General features: G+C 39.3%; 1 protein-coding gene across 1 annotated transcript in view; it reads left to right on the top strand.

Annotated features, from left to right (window-relative positions):
- Positions 1–13,907, top strand: part of PXDC1 (PX domain containing 1) — a 55,780-nt gene extending 41,873 nt beyond the window's left edge. Inside the window, exons 4-5 of the mRNA XM_072603695.1 lie at positions 7,260–7,371; positions 12,495–13,907. Coding sequence (XP_072459796.1) covers positions 7,260–7,371; positions 12,495–12,612 — 230 coding nt within the window. The 3' untranslated portion in view covers positions 12,613–13,907. The remainder of the gene's footprint in view (positions 1–7,259; positions 7,372–12,494) is intronic.
- Positions 13,908–14,947: the final 1,040 nt, after the last annotated feature.

Here is a 14,947-nt window from a genome sequence, read left to right as displayed (position 1 = left end):
TTTTTGGTGAGAAAATAAAAATGTACAAGTGTCAATAGCTTGAAAATCCAAATGCATTTAAACAATTCTGTCCTTTTCCTGAACTAAGAAAAATCACAACTATTTTTTAAAAAAGAATGTTTGTATTTTTCCTCTCCAGATTTTGTTTTTGAGAGCAAATGTTCAGATTGAGATGTCTGCTCAGTTTAGCCAATCAGCTTGATTTGACTGATTTTAGTCCCAATAAATCAACCATGTTTTAAACTAAAAGATGAATCTGAGTGAGAATCTGAGTGACGGAAAAACCAGTGAAGGTCTTGAAGAACTAATAATGAAACATATGAATGAATGAAGACTCTTCTTCATGGCAAAGAGGTGAAGGACCAGAGGGACAGAGTACTGTTTGCATGATTAAACATAGTGGATGTTTTTGCTTTATTATTTGTCTCTGTCACAAAGAAGGATATAGTTTGAAGAGGGTGGAAAACAACTGTAGAGCCAAAGTCATCTATGAAAATGTCTTTTTTAAAAAATAGCCCTACTCAAGAAATAAAAATACTGGTATTGGACGAATCCAGATATCCTGGAAGGGCCATTCTCCCACGTCTTTGCAAGAAGGACATGAGTATACTTGATCTCGGAGCCTATGAACCTAGATAGATAGAATCTAAAATCTTATTTGCTATAAGGATTCACATTTGTGGTTTATAAAGCACTTTCCTCACCGAAACCCATTTTACAGATGAGGAAACTGAGGCTCAAAGACATTAAAAGTCTGTTTAGAATCACACAACAAACATCAGAGAACCAGCACATGAACACAGGCCTTCTGACTCTGCGACCAGGGTTGGTCACGAGAGTAGGGTTAGCTTAATTCAGTTCAGTTTAGCAAACATTTCTTAAGTGACTGCTATATATAAAGCCTGTGCTGAGAATACAAAGAAGAAAAATGTCTCCATTCAAACTCCAGAAGCATTTATAATCTTATTGTACGGCTAAAACATGTATAGAGACATATATGCCTCAGGACAAAATGCAGTAGGTACCAAGGAGATGTCTAAATGAAGAGAAATTTGAGGAAGGAAGATAATGTTTTCACCTGGTGGCATTAGGAGAGAACAGTTTCAAAAAGTGGAGGTGTAGAGGGATCATGTTCCAGTCCATCCTGTGGGTGTACAGAGTAGAAGAAGATGAGATCATGGGTTAGAGTAGCTGAGATAGAGATTGAATGAAATAAGAATATGAAATAAGCTTGGAAAAGTAAGTTGCAACCAGATTGTAGACCTTAACTCCCTATCTCCAGAGTTTGCTTTTATTATGCATATAGCTGGGAAACCCTGGAGGCTTGAGAGTAGGAGACTGATGGGATCCAAGGGATTGTCTGAGAAGATAGTTTAGATAGCAGTGGGAAAGATGAATTGGTTAAGGGAGAGGCTCCAGGCAGCAAAACCCAATTAGAAGCCCATTAGCTTGGTCCTGGTGAGAGGATCTAAGGGATGAACTGAGAAGATAATTTAGGCAGTGATGAGAAGGATGAAGAAGAGGCTCGAGGCAGGAAGACCAATTAGAAGCCCATTAAAATAGTCCTGATGACGAGTATTAGGGCTTGAATTGGAGACTGTGTTGGAAAGGAAGGGTTGGCTATAAAAGATACTGTGGAGGCAGAATCAACAGAATTTGGCAGCTGGAGGTGTCAGAGCATAAGAAAGGATCAAAGGTGACTGAGGTTTCCTGTCTTGATGACTGGGAGGCTTGTGGTATCCTTAAGGTTTAATAAGGAATAAATAATAGAAATAATAAATAAGGAAGTTTGGGGGAAACATAGGTTTAGGAGGAAGACAATGAAGAGCTCAAGTTTGTATGTGTTGAGTTGGAAGCGGCAATAGTGATCCAAGAGGAGAAGTCAGATAGAAGGTGGGAAATGAAGGGGAACTTCGGGGGCAGAAATCTGGACTAGGGAAAGACTTGAGAGTCATTTGAACTTTGGGGGAGACATTAACTAAAAGAACAAAAAAGGAAAAGATAAACCAGAGCCTGGCCCCGCTTCTCCAGGACTTGTTTTAATGAGCTCCAGAACACCCACATTCTTTGGCTGCGCTTCATTTTCATCTCAATCAAACTAGTGTAGATGTCCCTGAAAAAAACAGGGGATATGAAGTCTTCCAGGTCTTTATATGGTAGTGATTTGGCTAATAATAGCCAAGACGGATGTAATACTTTAAGGTTTGCAAAGCGCTTAATGGATTAGCTCATTTGATTCTTGCAACAGTCCTGTGAGGGAGGTGCTGTCATTTTTCTCACTTTACAGATGAGGAAACTGAAACTGAGAGAGTGACCTTCCCAGGGTCACACAGCTAGGCAGCAGAGTTATTTTTTGATTTTTACAGTTGAGGTTCCAGCCTGGCATTGGGAATTATTTAGTCTCCTTTTTGTGCATACATTATCTTCTTTTTTAGAGGTAAGATTTAGAAAATTTACCTCCAGATCTAGATTTATTTGTGGGAAGAATTCCATTTTTTTGAGAAATACCTTTTCAGATGTCTACTCATCAACATTTTGTAATGTTTGTAAATGGTCTTTGTTATTTGTCAATTTAAAAAAATCCCCTGGTAAAGGGAGAAAATGTCAATTTTGCAGCATTTTATGGTTGCTAAGAGTATGAGTTTATCAAAATGGGAAAGAAGTTTGTTGTTTTTAAATGAGACCATATATCTTTTTTTGGATGGTAAGTGAATCTAAATCATTAGGGTAAGATTTAATCCATGTCATAGAACCAGATTCAAGGAAGGGGGCAAGAAACCTTGAAACTGTGGAATCTGGGCCAGGAAAACCACACACTGGTTTCTTTTTTACACCTAGAAGTAGAGATGACCCCAGAGATTTAAAAAAAAAAACCCTCATGTTTCACTTTACCTCTTGTGCCCTTTCACATGACATGAAGAGCTCCAGCACCAAATACAGGACGTGTTGTTTCTGGCAATGGGAAGGAAGAGGAGGAGGAGGAGGGAGCCGGGGGAAGCAGTGAGCTTTGTAGGAGTATAGGGTGTCAGTGTTGCTTCCTGGCCAGAGACCTATGAAACGAGACCTGTCACTTCATCAGACAGTCATACAAGAGAATTAAGCAATTGCCTGGGCAGTGTAATCAAGCGAAGCTCCCACCTGTGTCATCCAGATGAATGCAGCACCATGACTTGACTGTTTTAAATTTGTCCTTGTCTGCCCTGCATGTGGCACATGGGTGCCTGGCACATAGTAGGTGCTTAAGAAATGCTTGGTGAATGGAAACTGGATCACTACCTCATTTGTTCTGTTGACATGGCCACAGGTAACCTAGAACTAAAAAAAAAAAGAAATATAAAATGATACAAAATAACATAATAAATAAGAATTGTATCAAACATTACACCCTATAAACATGTAATATATTATAAATTATAATAGAATAGAAGTAGAAATTGTAGTAACGTATTAAATAAAAAGAATCAAATGTGAAACCCTCTGTTTTACTTCTAAAGCCTTTTACAACCAGGGCTGGGAAACCTGTGACCTTGAGGACACATGTGGCCCTCTACGTCCTCATGTGTGGCCCCTTGAATCCAAACTTCAAAGAAAAAAATCCCCATAATAAAAGGATTTGTTTTATAAAACTTGGACTTGGTAAAAAGGCCACACCCAAGGACCTAGAAGGCCCCATGTGGCCTTGGAGCTGCAGGTTCCCCACCCCTGCATTGGTTCATTCTTTTTTTTTAAGGTCTTTTTAAATTTTAAAATAATATTTTATTTTTCCCAATTTTTTTACATTTTTAACATTCACTTTTTTAAAATTGAGCTTCAGATTTTCTCCCTTCCTCCCCTCCCTTCCCTGAGACAGTGAGCAGTTTGATATAGGCTATACATGTGCAATCATGCAAAACATTTCCATATTAGTCACATCGTGAAAGAAGACACAGGACACCCCCTCCCCAATAAAAAGACATGAAGAAAATAAAGTGAAAAATAGTATGCTTTGGTTTGCATTCAGACTCTACCAGTTCTTTATTTGGATGTGGGTAGCATTTTTCATCACAAATCCTTTGTAATTGTTTTGGATCATTGTATTTCTGAAAATAAGTCATTCACAGTTGGTTATCCTTGCTGTTTTTGTGTCTGTGCTGCTGTTACTCTGTACAGTTGTCCTCCTAGTTCTGCTTGCTTCACTTTGCATCAGTTTGTGTAAGTCTTTCAGGTTTTTCTGAAATCAGTCAGCTTGTCATTTCTTATAGCACAATAGTATTCCATTGCATTCCTACACCACATCTTGTTCAGCCAGTCCCCCACTGATGGGCATCCTCTTAATTTCCAGTTCTTTGCCACCAGAAAAAGAGTCACTATAAATATATTTGTACAAATAACTGCTTTTCTCTTTTTAAAAATCTCTTTGGGATATAGACCTAGTAGCAGTATTGTTGGATCAAAGGGTATGCAGTTTTATAGCCCTTTGGGCAACCTGATCCATTCTTCCCTCTGTGGTCATCTTGTACTTCACTCTCCTCTGTGTGTTCTAGGATCCAGTGATATTGACCTTCTTGCTTGAACACAGCACCCCATCTCCTGTATCCATACCCCATGTCTAGAATGGTTCCCTTCCTCACTTCAACGTCCTGGCTTTCCCGGCTTCCTTCAAGCCTTGGCTCCAAACCTACTTTCTACAAAAGGTTCTTACTGTCCCCCATCCCTGACCCCTCCCTTAGTGACTTCCTTCTGACATCACCTTCCATTTATACTATATGTGTGTATGTATAAATAGGCATATATATATGCATATATATGTACATACACATAGATGCACAGACATACATATACACACATATTTATTTATATGGTGAACTCCTTGAGAGCACAGACTGTTTTTGCCTTTCTTTTGTACCCCCAGAATATAGCACCATAGTAAGGACACCTAGACTTGACTAATAGTTTATTGCTTGATAACTCCAAAAAATCATAAGCTGATTTAGACTATAAAAACACAGGCTGAGTGGTAGGGGAAATAAAAGAAATCTGGGAAAGGAAGAAGGGGAAAAAACTTTTGAAATGCTAGAGCCTTTAGAGGCTCAGTGTAATTATGGACAGCTAACTAGGTTCTCATTTGCCCTGTGAGGTGCCAACACACCATCAAAGGTTATTTTAAGTTGTATCCTGCCATGCTTCAAATCTCAAACAAGGAAGTAAGAGTTCTCCAGTGTGGAGTTGTTGAGGATATGCCAGGAATTTGGAGATTATTTTGTATCATAAATGTTCCTTTTAAGATTGGTAAGACAAAAAAGCCCAATTATTTATGAGCGGACAGATTCTTCAGCTAGAGGACAATTAAGGATTAGGGAATATGCCAAGGTTTACAGATAATTGAATCATGTGTATAAACACCAAGGAGGAGAGAGAGCTATTAATGTCCATCAGATCTATTGTTAGATTGTGGTGTGACCTTGCAGGGGAAAGTGATGGAAAACACCTTCACTTGGAAAAGATAAATTTGGCTGAACCAGACACGAGAAAGTATTAAGGCTGTGTTTGTCCCTCAGATGGGTAGGTGACATAGAATCAGAAAAAAAAAAATTTCAAAGCCCAGAGAGCACTAAAAATTGTATCATCTAGTTCTCTCATTGTGCACACGAGGAAGCCACAGCACTGAAACCCAACCAGTTATAAACAGAGCTAGGGTCAGAAACTGTCTTCTGACACTGAGGCCTGTTGAGATTTCCATTGTACCACACTGGCCACCCCAACCTTTAGGGGTTTGCTTTTACAAGCTAAAACATGGAGGCAAATAAGACAACACTACGTGCTAATATTTGAGTTCAGTCCTCACCTGTTATTAGGGGAAGCTAGTTATTTTATTTTTATTTAGTTAGTTTTACTTTTCAACATTCACTTTTATAAAATTTTGAGTTCTAAATATTCTACCCTTCTCCAACATGGCATGCGATCTGATGTAGGCTATGCATGTATAATCATATGAAACATATTTCCACATTAGTCACCACCTAAATGCCCCAGTGCCTGAATTTCTTTTTTTTTTAATTAAACATTTCCACATCAGTCACGTTATGAAAAAAGAATCAAAACAAAAGGGAAAAATACAAGAAAGAAAAAACCAAAAGAAGAAGAAAATAGTATGTTTCAATCTGCATCCAGACCAATAGTTCTTTCTCTGAATGTGGATAGCATTTGCCATCATGAGTCTTTTGGAATTGACTTAAATCATCGTATTGATGAGAAGAGCTAAGTCTATCAAGGTCGGTTGCTGTTACTGTGTACAGTGTTCTCCTAGTAGTATTCAATTCACTCAGGATCAGTTCATGCAAGTCTTTCCAGGTGTTCTGAAATCTGCCTGGAGTTGGTTATTTTGGCAAGATTTTCCATGAGAGGGGTGAAGCATCTCTCAGTTTACACTGGAGTTGGCAGAAGGCAGAGCTAGCCCAGGAGGGAATGCTTCTATAAAACAGTTTATGCAGTTATTTTTCTCAGTGGTCTTCCAGATGGTATGCGTGCCTTTGAAGTACACCTATGTTGATCCTACTGCCCCCTCCCCCTACTTGGGCACGAAAGTTCTGATCTGGCTAGTCATGAGCTTAGGGCTATACACCTTACAGGGAAGAGTATTTAACTTGGAGTCCGTGAACTTTTTTTTTTTAATATTTTGATAACTATTCTTGTTCAATTGTTTTTCAGTTGTCTGACTCTGTGTCCCCATTTGGAGGTTTCATGGCAGAGATACTAATTGGTTTGTCATTTCCTTCTCCAGCTCATTTTACAAACTGAGGCAAACAGTAAATGTTTTGCCTAGGTCCACACAGCTACTAAGTGTCTGAAGCTAGATTTGAACTTACGAAGACTAGTCTTCCCATCTTCAGGCCAGGCACTGATACTGAACTACTTAGTTGCTTATATTTCAATATAATTGGTTTCCTTTGTGATCCTTTGTATTTTATTTTGTTCATTTATCTGAGATTCATAGACTTTACAAGACTTAAAGCAAGATCCATGACACCAAAAATGTTAAGAACCTTTGGATTAGGTGAAAGAGGAAACTGTCAGGTTGATGGACATTTACATCTTGCTAATGCCTTCTTGGGCTTCAAGGAGAAAACTGAATCTAATCGTTAACAGAATTAAGGTATAAACCAATTCAGTACCCCCAACCCTTCTCCTTATGTAATTCATCTCCTTGGATTTGATTTCAGCCATGAGGCATACATCCTACAAGGAATCCTATGTCATTAACCTGTTGTCTTTCATTTCAGAAATCATGAGATCTAATGGATTTTGTTTAGCAAATACTGAGACGATAGTTATTGACCACAGTATACCAAATGGAAAAGACAGTCACTTGGATGTGGATTCAACAGAACATTTGTAAGTATTTTGTTTTGAATTTTGGCTGTATAGAAAAAGCAATGTAATCCTTGGTTAACTTTGGGGTCATTCAGTTCAACAAACATTTATGAGACCTCTGACGTAGGCATCATCGGGAGAGGAAAAACATAAGTAACAGCAGAGCAGTGTGTGCGCTTCCATGAGCCTGGAGTGCTCTTTCTTTCCTGCTAAATCCCTGCCCATCAATTACAACCCTACCCATGGTGGTGCAATGATTAAAGTGCTGAGTCTGGAGTTAGGAAGACCCGAGTTCAAATCTAGAGTCAGACTCGTTAACTCTGTGACCTTGGGCAAGTCTCTTAACCTCTGCCTGCCTCAATCTCCTCATCCACAAAAGGGGGATGCTATTATCTACTTCTCAGTGTTGTTTTGAGGGTCAAATGAGATAATATTTGTAAAGTGCTTTGCAAACCTTAAAGTGCCATTAAAAATTCTGGTTGTTGTTATCGTCATCATCAGGCCCTTTTCCAAGTTCCCCTGTTGTCAAACAATATTCCTTTTGTGGCACATTTCTTTAATTCTTGTTGTCATGTAATAATGCATATGGAGCTCTTGTATTTCTATCTTATCCCAGTAAATTATAATATCGAGGGTAAGAACTATTTTCTAACTAAACTCTGTATCTCCTACAACACCTAGAATAATGATTTGCTCACAGCACATATTTAATATTCATTTTGTTTGTTGAATTGATGTGTGAATTTTTAAAAATTACGTAGTCCGTGCTCTAAAGAAGCTTATAAGGATGTATTTTTCTTTTTTTGGCATATATTTTTATTGATACGTTTTGTTTTTACATAGTCCAGATTTCTCCCTCTATTCTATCTTAAAGAAAAGAAAAAGAAAAAAATTCACTAAATACGGTCAACACACTGAAAAAAATAATCTATGTTATATACAATGTTCTATATCCATAGAGTCCACCTCTGTAAAGGAGAGGTGCAAACTGAGAGATACCTCATATTTCTTCTTTGGGACTAAACTTGTTCTTTATAATATTGCAACATTCATTTTTCTATAGTGGTGGTTCTTTACATTTACGTTGCTTTTAGTCAGTGCATGTATCTTTTTTCCTGGTCCTGCTTTCTTCACTTTGCATCAGTTTGTGTAAATCTTTTCAGGGTTCTCTGTATTTATTGCTCTTATAATGTCTTACAGCACAATAATATTAAAGGATGGCTTTTTCTTTGTCCACAAGGAAATTTGAGTTCATGAACTACACTGGCGGATGAAGAAAGCCAAAACTCTTAGACACATTATGGAGTAGTAGCATTGGGAGGGACGTCGGAGCCTGTGTGATCCATTTCTTGTCTAAAGCATGAAACTTTGGGATACCATCCTTAATAAGTAGTTATTTGGTCTTTGCTTTTATAAACCCTCAGGACAGGGAACCCATCACCCTCTGAGACAATTATCATTAGGAAAATTTTCCTTCTACTAAGCCAAAATCTACCTTCCTTTAGCTCCTGCTCATTAGTCCTGGTTTTTCCTTTGGGATCAAATAGTATAAGCCCTTCCAATAGGAAATAAGCCCCTCAAAAAGACACAGATCATATCCTAGCATTTTCCCCACTTCTCCCACTCCTTAACCCCAACCAAGTCTTTTCTTCTCCACACTAAGAAGCCTACAGTTGATCCGGTGGCATGTTTTGAAGTCCTTTCTCCATCCTGGTTGCCTGCCTCTATCCTCAATTACTAAGGGGTCCTAGAATATTGACCCTGAAGTGTTCTCCATACTCTTGAGGGTCCTTACTGTTATCAGAGTGGTCCTTTCCCATCAGCATTTTGAGCATCAAAATTACTGTCTTTACTCAAACCTTAAACTTAAAAGGTTTCTTCCTCAACAAGTTGAGAGGAGAGATATTTGATATGACTGTCAGAGAAAGTGAGTTCAGGAATTTAGGAATCCAGTAGAAAAAGAAAGAAAAGGCAAAGACTTTGGTGTTACATGGTAGATCCGGTCTTTGTTTTGTTTGGGGGAAACTGGATGTTAAAAGCACAGTCCCCCCCATATGCCAAATTTATAGAAGCATCTTTTATCATGGCAAAGAATTGTGTAGACAAAAGTAATTGCCTACTGATGAGGGAATGGCCAACTGATGGTACATGAACATAATGAAATGTGTCACAAGAAACGACAATTTTGACAAAGCATGAAAAGACTTACATGAACTGATACAAAGAAAGTATGCTGTCAATTAAACAACACACAATGATGGAGACAATGTAAATTGAAAGGACATAGATCACAAAGCAATTAAAACTGAGTGTTGCAAAGTTATAAAGAATAAGCATGGCCCCAAAGATTAGGAGACACTTTGCCCCACTATTTTGCAGAGGTATGTGTATGGTTGGGTATGGAGTGGAATAGGTGTCAAAAAATGCATATATTCTCAGAATTTTTCAATATATGGATAGTTTTGCTCATTTTTTCCCTCTATTTTTAATTTTTAAAAAGTCTGATATCTGTGATGGTTGTCTGGGAAGGGAGAAGAGCATGAGAGATTCAGAGGGAAATTTAGGCTATGTAAAAAACAAAAGATATCAGTCAACATTTTTATTTTAAAAAGGACAAAAGACTTCTTGGGGCAGAGGGAGATAGAAAGCCAGGCTTTTTGACTCTTTTCTGAATAGTCCCTTCCCTACTCCAGAAGTCGGATCGTTAGTCATTCAAGCGAGCTTTTAGAGAGAACTGTCCATAAACTCCTGCCTGATCTTTCAGTAGGAGTGTTTCTTTGATATCTGGAATCCAGGGAAGAACTACTGTTCTGACCTTGGGGAACAAGCCTGTTTATTAATTTCAGACAAGTTGCCAGTGAGAGGGTGAAGAGTGGATGATGTTTTGATTTATTGGAGGTTTTGCCCCTCAGGCTGTCTCTCTCCATTAAAGTTTGTCCTCAGCTCCACTAAGGTTTAACCACTTGGCCTTGTGCCCATGAATCAGATGATTCTTAGCAGGCACATTGCTAGGACATGAGATGGAGCTTATTTCTGATGGTGTCACAGCATAAAGACAGTGGGTGCCTGAGACTTTAACTAACAATAACCCAACATGAAATGATTGTGTTTTGTTGAAAATGTACTATATCTGTCTGCGGTGTCCTCATAGGAGCCCATGAAAGAAAAGAAAAACATCACCAACTGTCCCTTTCTTTGCCATGGTTGACTGAAAGAGGTGCCAAACCCCAAACCTCAGGGCAAAAATTGAACAGGTCATTCTAGCCTCCTCAGACCAGAAGTATTTGAAATGACTGTCAGAGGTAGTATGAATTCAGTAGTAAAAGTCATAACTTCAGCATCCTGACTCATTTTCCAAGGGTTTCCTTCCTTCCTTCTCTGTCACTCCTGGATAGCATTAATTCATGAGGGAGGTGTGGTGCATGGATAGGAAAATATTCAGCAGGAGATTTTGCCCCTTGGCAGATACTTTATCCACGTCATTTTCAAGTTCATAGGTTTATTCCAAGCCACCATGAACACATTTTCCTAAAGGCAAAAGCAAACTGCTTCTTTGGTTTATTTAATTTTTCCTTACCAAATGATAATTCTTGGCATTTATAAAGTGCTTTTAAGGTTTGGAAAGTGCTTTGCAAATATTATCTCATTTTATTCTGACCACAACTTTGGGAGGTAGGGGCTATTCTTGTTATCCCCATTTTACAAATAAGGAAACTGAGGTGGACAGCGATTAAGTGACTTGCTTAAGGTAGGTTTCTGAGAGGGGATTATGACCTTAAGTCTTCTTATGATAAAGAGTACCTCTAAATTCAATCATGCTTTTAAATGAATTTGTATTTTATACATACAAAATCGTAATGTATATATGCTTAAGACATTGTTTATTCAGTCTACAGAAGGTATGCTTGCTTGGTTACCATATCTTATTGGAGCTATATAAAGTACAAGGTGACCATTTGGGCTGCATATGGCTTTATGGACTCTTTGCAATAACTTTCTGCCCCTCCTAGGACACATCTGCCCACAGGTTGGGAACCACTGCTCTGTGAGACTGGTTTGCCCAAGAAATGATGACATACATCTATTCCACCTAAACTAGAGAAACCCTTTCTATAGAGTTATGTTGGCAATCAGGTCATTTGGAAGCTGGGTCTTTTTACTGCTATGCAACATGATCTGTGAGCCCTTCTTTCAAGCCTCATCTGCCAACAAGTCTAAGGAAGGTCCCCAGAAGTTTCCAGTTATTTTTTTCTTCTGTAGTGTGTTTTGCTTAGTCTTGTTTCTTCCTTTCAAAACAGTTTTAAAGCTATATTCACCATTTTTCTAATAAATAACTTTTGTCTCACCTACTAGAATTTTGATCAAGGGTCTGTTCAAAAGAAGGGATTTAGACACTGTAATTATCATGGAGGAGTAAAGCATCTGATCTCTAATCCTCTCTTTCCAGTGGGGGGGCTACTTCTTGTATCTGACACCTATTGCCTTCACTTGTTCTCCAGGCCAGCTTTAAAAAAAAAAAAAAAGGCTTAATTAGTTGTGGATTTTAAAAGATCTGGATTAGTTGTAGATCAGTGTAGTATGGTAGAAATAATACTTTATGTGGAGTCAGAAAATTTGAGTTCAAATCCTGGTCAGCATTTTACCACCTCTGTGACTTTGTCTAATTCTTATATTCTATCTGGATCAGAGTTTTCTTATGAGTTTTCTTATAACTATAAAAAATGAGACAGTTGAAATGAATGACCTCTAAAGTCTCTTCCAGATCTAAAACTACATTCCTAGTTATTTCTGGCTTTAGTAGACCATTTTTAGGTTGGAAGGGGAATTGGTGTCATGGGGCATTAAGAGCTGTTACTAAGGATAGAAGGATCCATTTCACAAAGGTGTACATTTGAGTAGCTCTTGCTGCTTTTTATAAATGTGGGCACTGGCTAGAATTATTTTCCTGGAACACATTTCCTTGAAAGGGCTATTGTCCAAGGATCCCAACTGAGGGAATGGGTATCACTTAGGAGTGTCTTTCCATAAAGTTCTTTGGATTTTGTCCATTTAACTTTGTATCTCTCCCTTTTCTTCTTCCTATGTACGTGGGTACTGATGAATAGGTTCTCATCTCTGGATTTTTTGTTTTGTTTTGGTTTCAGGTTTGAGAATGGCAGTGAGTTTACCCCAGAGTTAGAGGACAGCGAAGACCCAGCAGCCTATGTCACCAACCTGTCCTACTATCACCTGGTCCCTTTTGAGACGGACATTTTGGACTGACCTTCCAGTAAACCATTCACCCACCTTCTGGCCTTTTATTACTGACTTATGCTGCTGTTCCATAGCCCTCAACCACTTAGACCAAAAGGTGGTCATCTAACTCCAGATATGAGATGATGCCTACAAAGACATCGGTGTCGTGGCTCAGATGGCCGGTGGGTCTCCATGCACTTCCTAAGGTACAAATTTTTGGAAGACAGTGGAAACAGGGGAAGAGAACTCACATTCAGGTGGATTCTATTATGGCAAAGTTTGCAACAGCTGCAGAAGCCTCAGGACCACCCGTATGATTGACCATAGTCAGAGCATCCCCATGGAAATTCCTTTTCCTTTCACTAAAACCTTCCCATTTCTTCATTTCCTGGGAAGTCCCCATGTCACATCTGGTGCGATGGATAACCACCCAGTGCCTACAGGGGAGACATACTTTGAGGTCAACTACTCCATTTAGTTCTGACAGGTTTATACTGTATGGTTCCTGAAGAAAAGTGTCCCACTTTCTTCTCTTTCTTTAAAGTACCCTGGGCATCCTCTTCCCAACCCTGCTCTCCTCTACCCTCACACACACCCACGACTCACATGTCAAGTTTAGAAAATACTTGGAATGAGATTGTGAACCATTGCCAAGTTCTGGGGACAGGAAGGGAAAGTGAGTCAGCCAGCCAGGCCATGAGTAGCTACAGGATTTCCCTGGGAACCAGGATGTGTATTTTAGAGGTTGTTTTCAGCTCACATCTGGACAAGAGGGTTATGCTAAAGCATGTTCTCATTGTTTTTACTGGAGGATAATCACCAATGGGTAATACTGTCGGCAGCACAAGAGGAGACCATTGAGGATCAGGCTACTCCCTGGATATGCTCAGACTGATTTAATGATAGGCTTTGGGAGATCAGGCCAAAAGGAAAAGAATCTGTTCTGGGCTAACAGCTCTTCAATGTAGAAATAATGAGTCTCTTTATTACCACCCAGCAGTCAGAGGTTTGACCTCACTTGCTGTTTGTCAAGTATTTAATGAAATAATTACCATGCTTAATCTGAAGGGATAGGAAACAGGAAGAAAGCTATTTGTGAGTTGGTTACCTCTCCAGTGGTGGTTTCCTTAGCCTGGGAGCACCTCTGGGTGCTTTGCCTTACATTCTCCCGACAAACTTTCCATCGCTAAGTGTCTACTAACCACAAACATTTGCTAATGTAAATAATAGTAAATTATTGAGAATCCTAATTCTTTTACACAGTCTGTTTTAAAATCTATTTTAATGAAATAAAATATATTACTCTCCTAAAGTCCATTAAAGATGGCTCAGTTTCAAGATTCTTCTTTTTTCTACTCCTTTATGTATTTATTCATGAGAGAGTCAGTGGCCAGAGTGAAGAGGGACCTACACCTTCAGGATCCCATCTGGGGATCCTTCTTTTTCTGTATTGTACGAAGTGTGTACATGTTCTCTGAACCTCATGCCCCTCAGGTGTGATATGTGGACCTTACAAAACCAACAAACATAATGAATTTTGGAATTTGGCTTACCCTGCTCCCTCCCCTTCCGCATTTCAGATTCTGGAAAGAGCAAAGATTGGTCCCTATCCTTCTCTGAGAGAAGAGAACTCAAGCTATGCGCATGGAAAAGATTTTTGACTTTCCATTTCAGTTCAGAGATGACGGACCTGTTGACCACCTACTGGAACTAGAACTCTGAAAGAAAAATGCCCTGGCATTGTGATTAGGTTGTATCTCAGGAGCACTGGAACCTTCTGAATCAACATCAATGAGCAGCTGATCTTTTCTAAGCCAGAGAAAGGAGGGAGGGCTTCCCTACGAAAAAGATTGGAGGCTATTTGACTAGCCAATAGTAGAGAACCCCTGGAAAAAGTTGCCAATAACCTTTGCCCCATGTCATCTCATGACCTTTCCAGGTCTCCAATACCCTCTTGTGGTAGGGCTTTCTCCCTATACCCTTTTGTCCTGGATTTCCCTTCCATACTAGGGTCCTCTCCATCTTAGCAAGGGCCTTCCTCACTGGAGATTAGGATGAGAGAGCCCATCTCCTTGACCAAGCATTGGTTCACCCCAACAGCCCTCTAGTTTGCCAGGCCTAGAGGCCTGAGGGCTACCCGAGTCTTACCTTACCTATCACAGGTCTTCGGCTGGCCAAACCAGATAAACGTATGAGAGAAGAGACTTTCCGGAGTCGAACAAGGGTTAGACTTTATTCAGGGTCCTGGTTACATGTGCAGAGGGAACTCTTCCTTAGGAGAGAGAGAGAAATCTCCCAAGGAGGCAAAGATCTTACAGTAAGAGAATGAAAGCAGAAGTGGAAGTGGGGAGAGAGGGGAGAG

This window comes from Notamacropus eugenii, chromosome 4 (assembly GCF_028372415.1).
Source record: "Notamacropus eugenii isolate mMacEug1 chromosome 4, mMacEug1.pri_v2, whole genome shotgun sequence".
In the NCBI taxonomy this organism is placed as follows: domain Eukaryota; kingdom Metazoa; phylum Chordata; class Mammalia; order Diprotodontia; family Macropodidae; genus Notamacropus; species Notamacropus eugenii.
The sequence above is the reverse complement of the archived record's forward strand: the minus strand, read 5'-3'. Positions and strand labels throughout refer to the sequence as shown.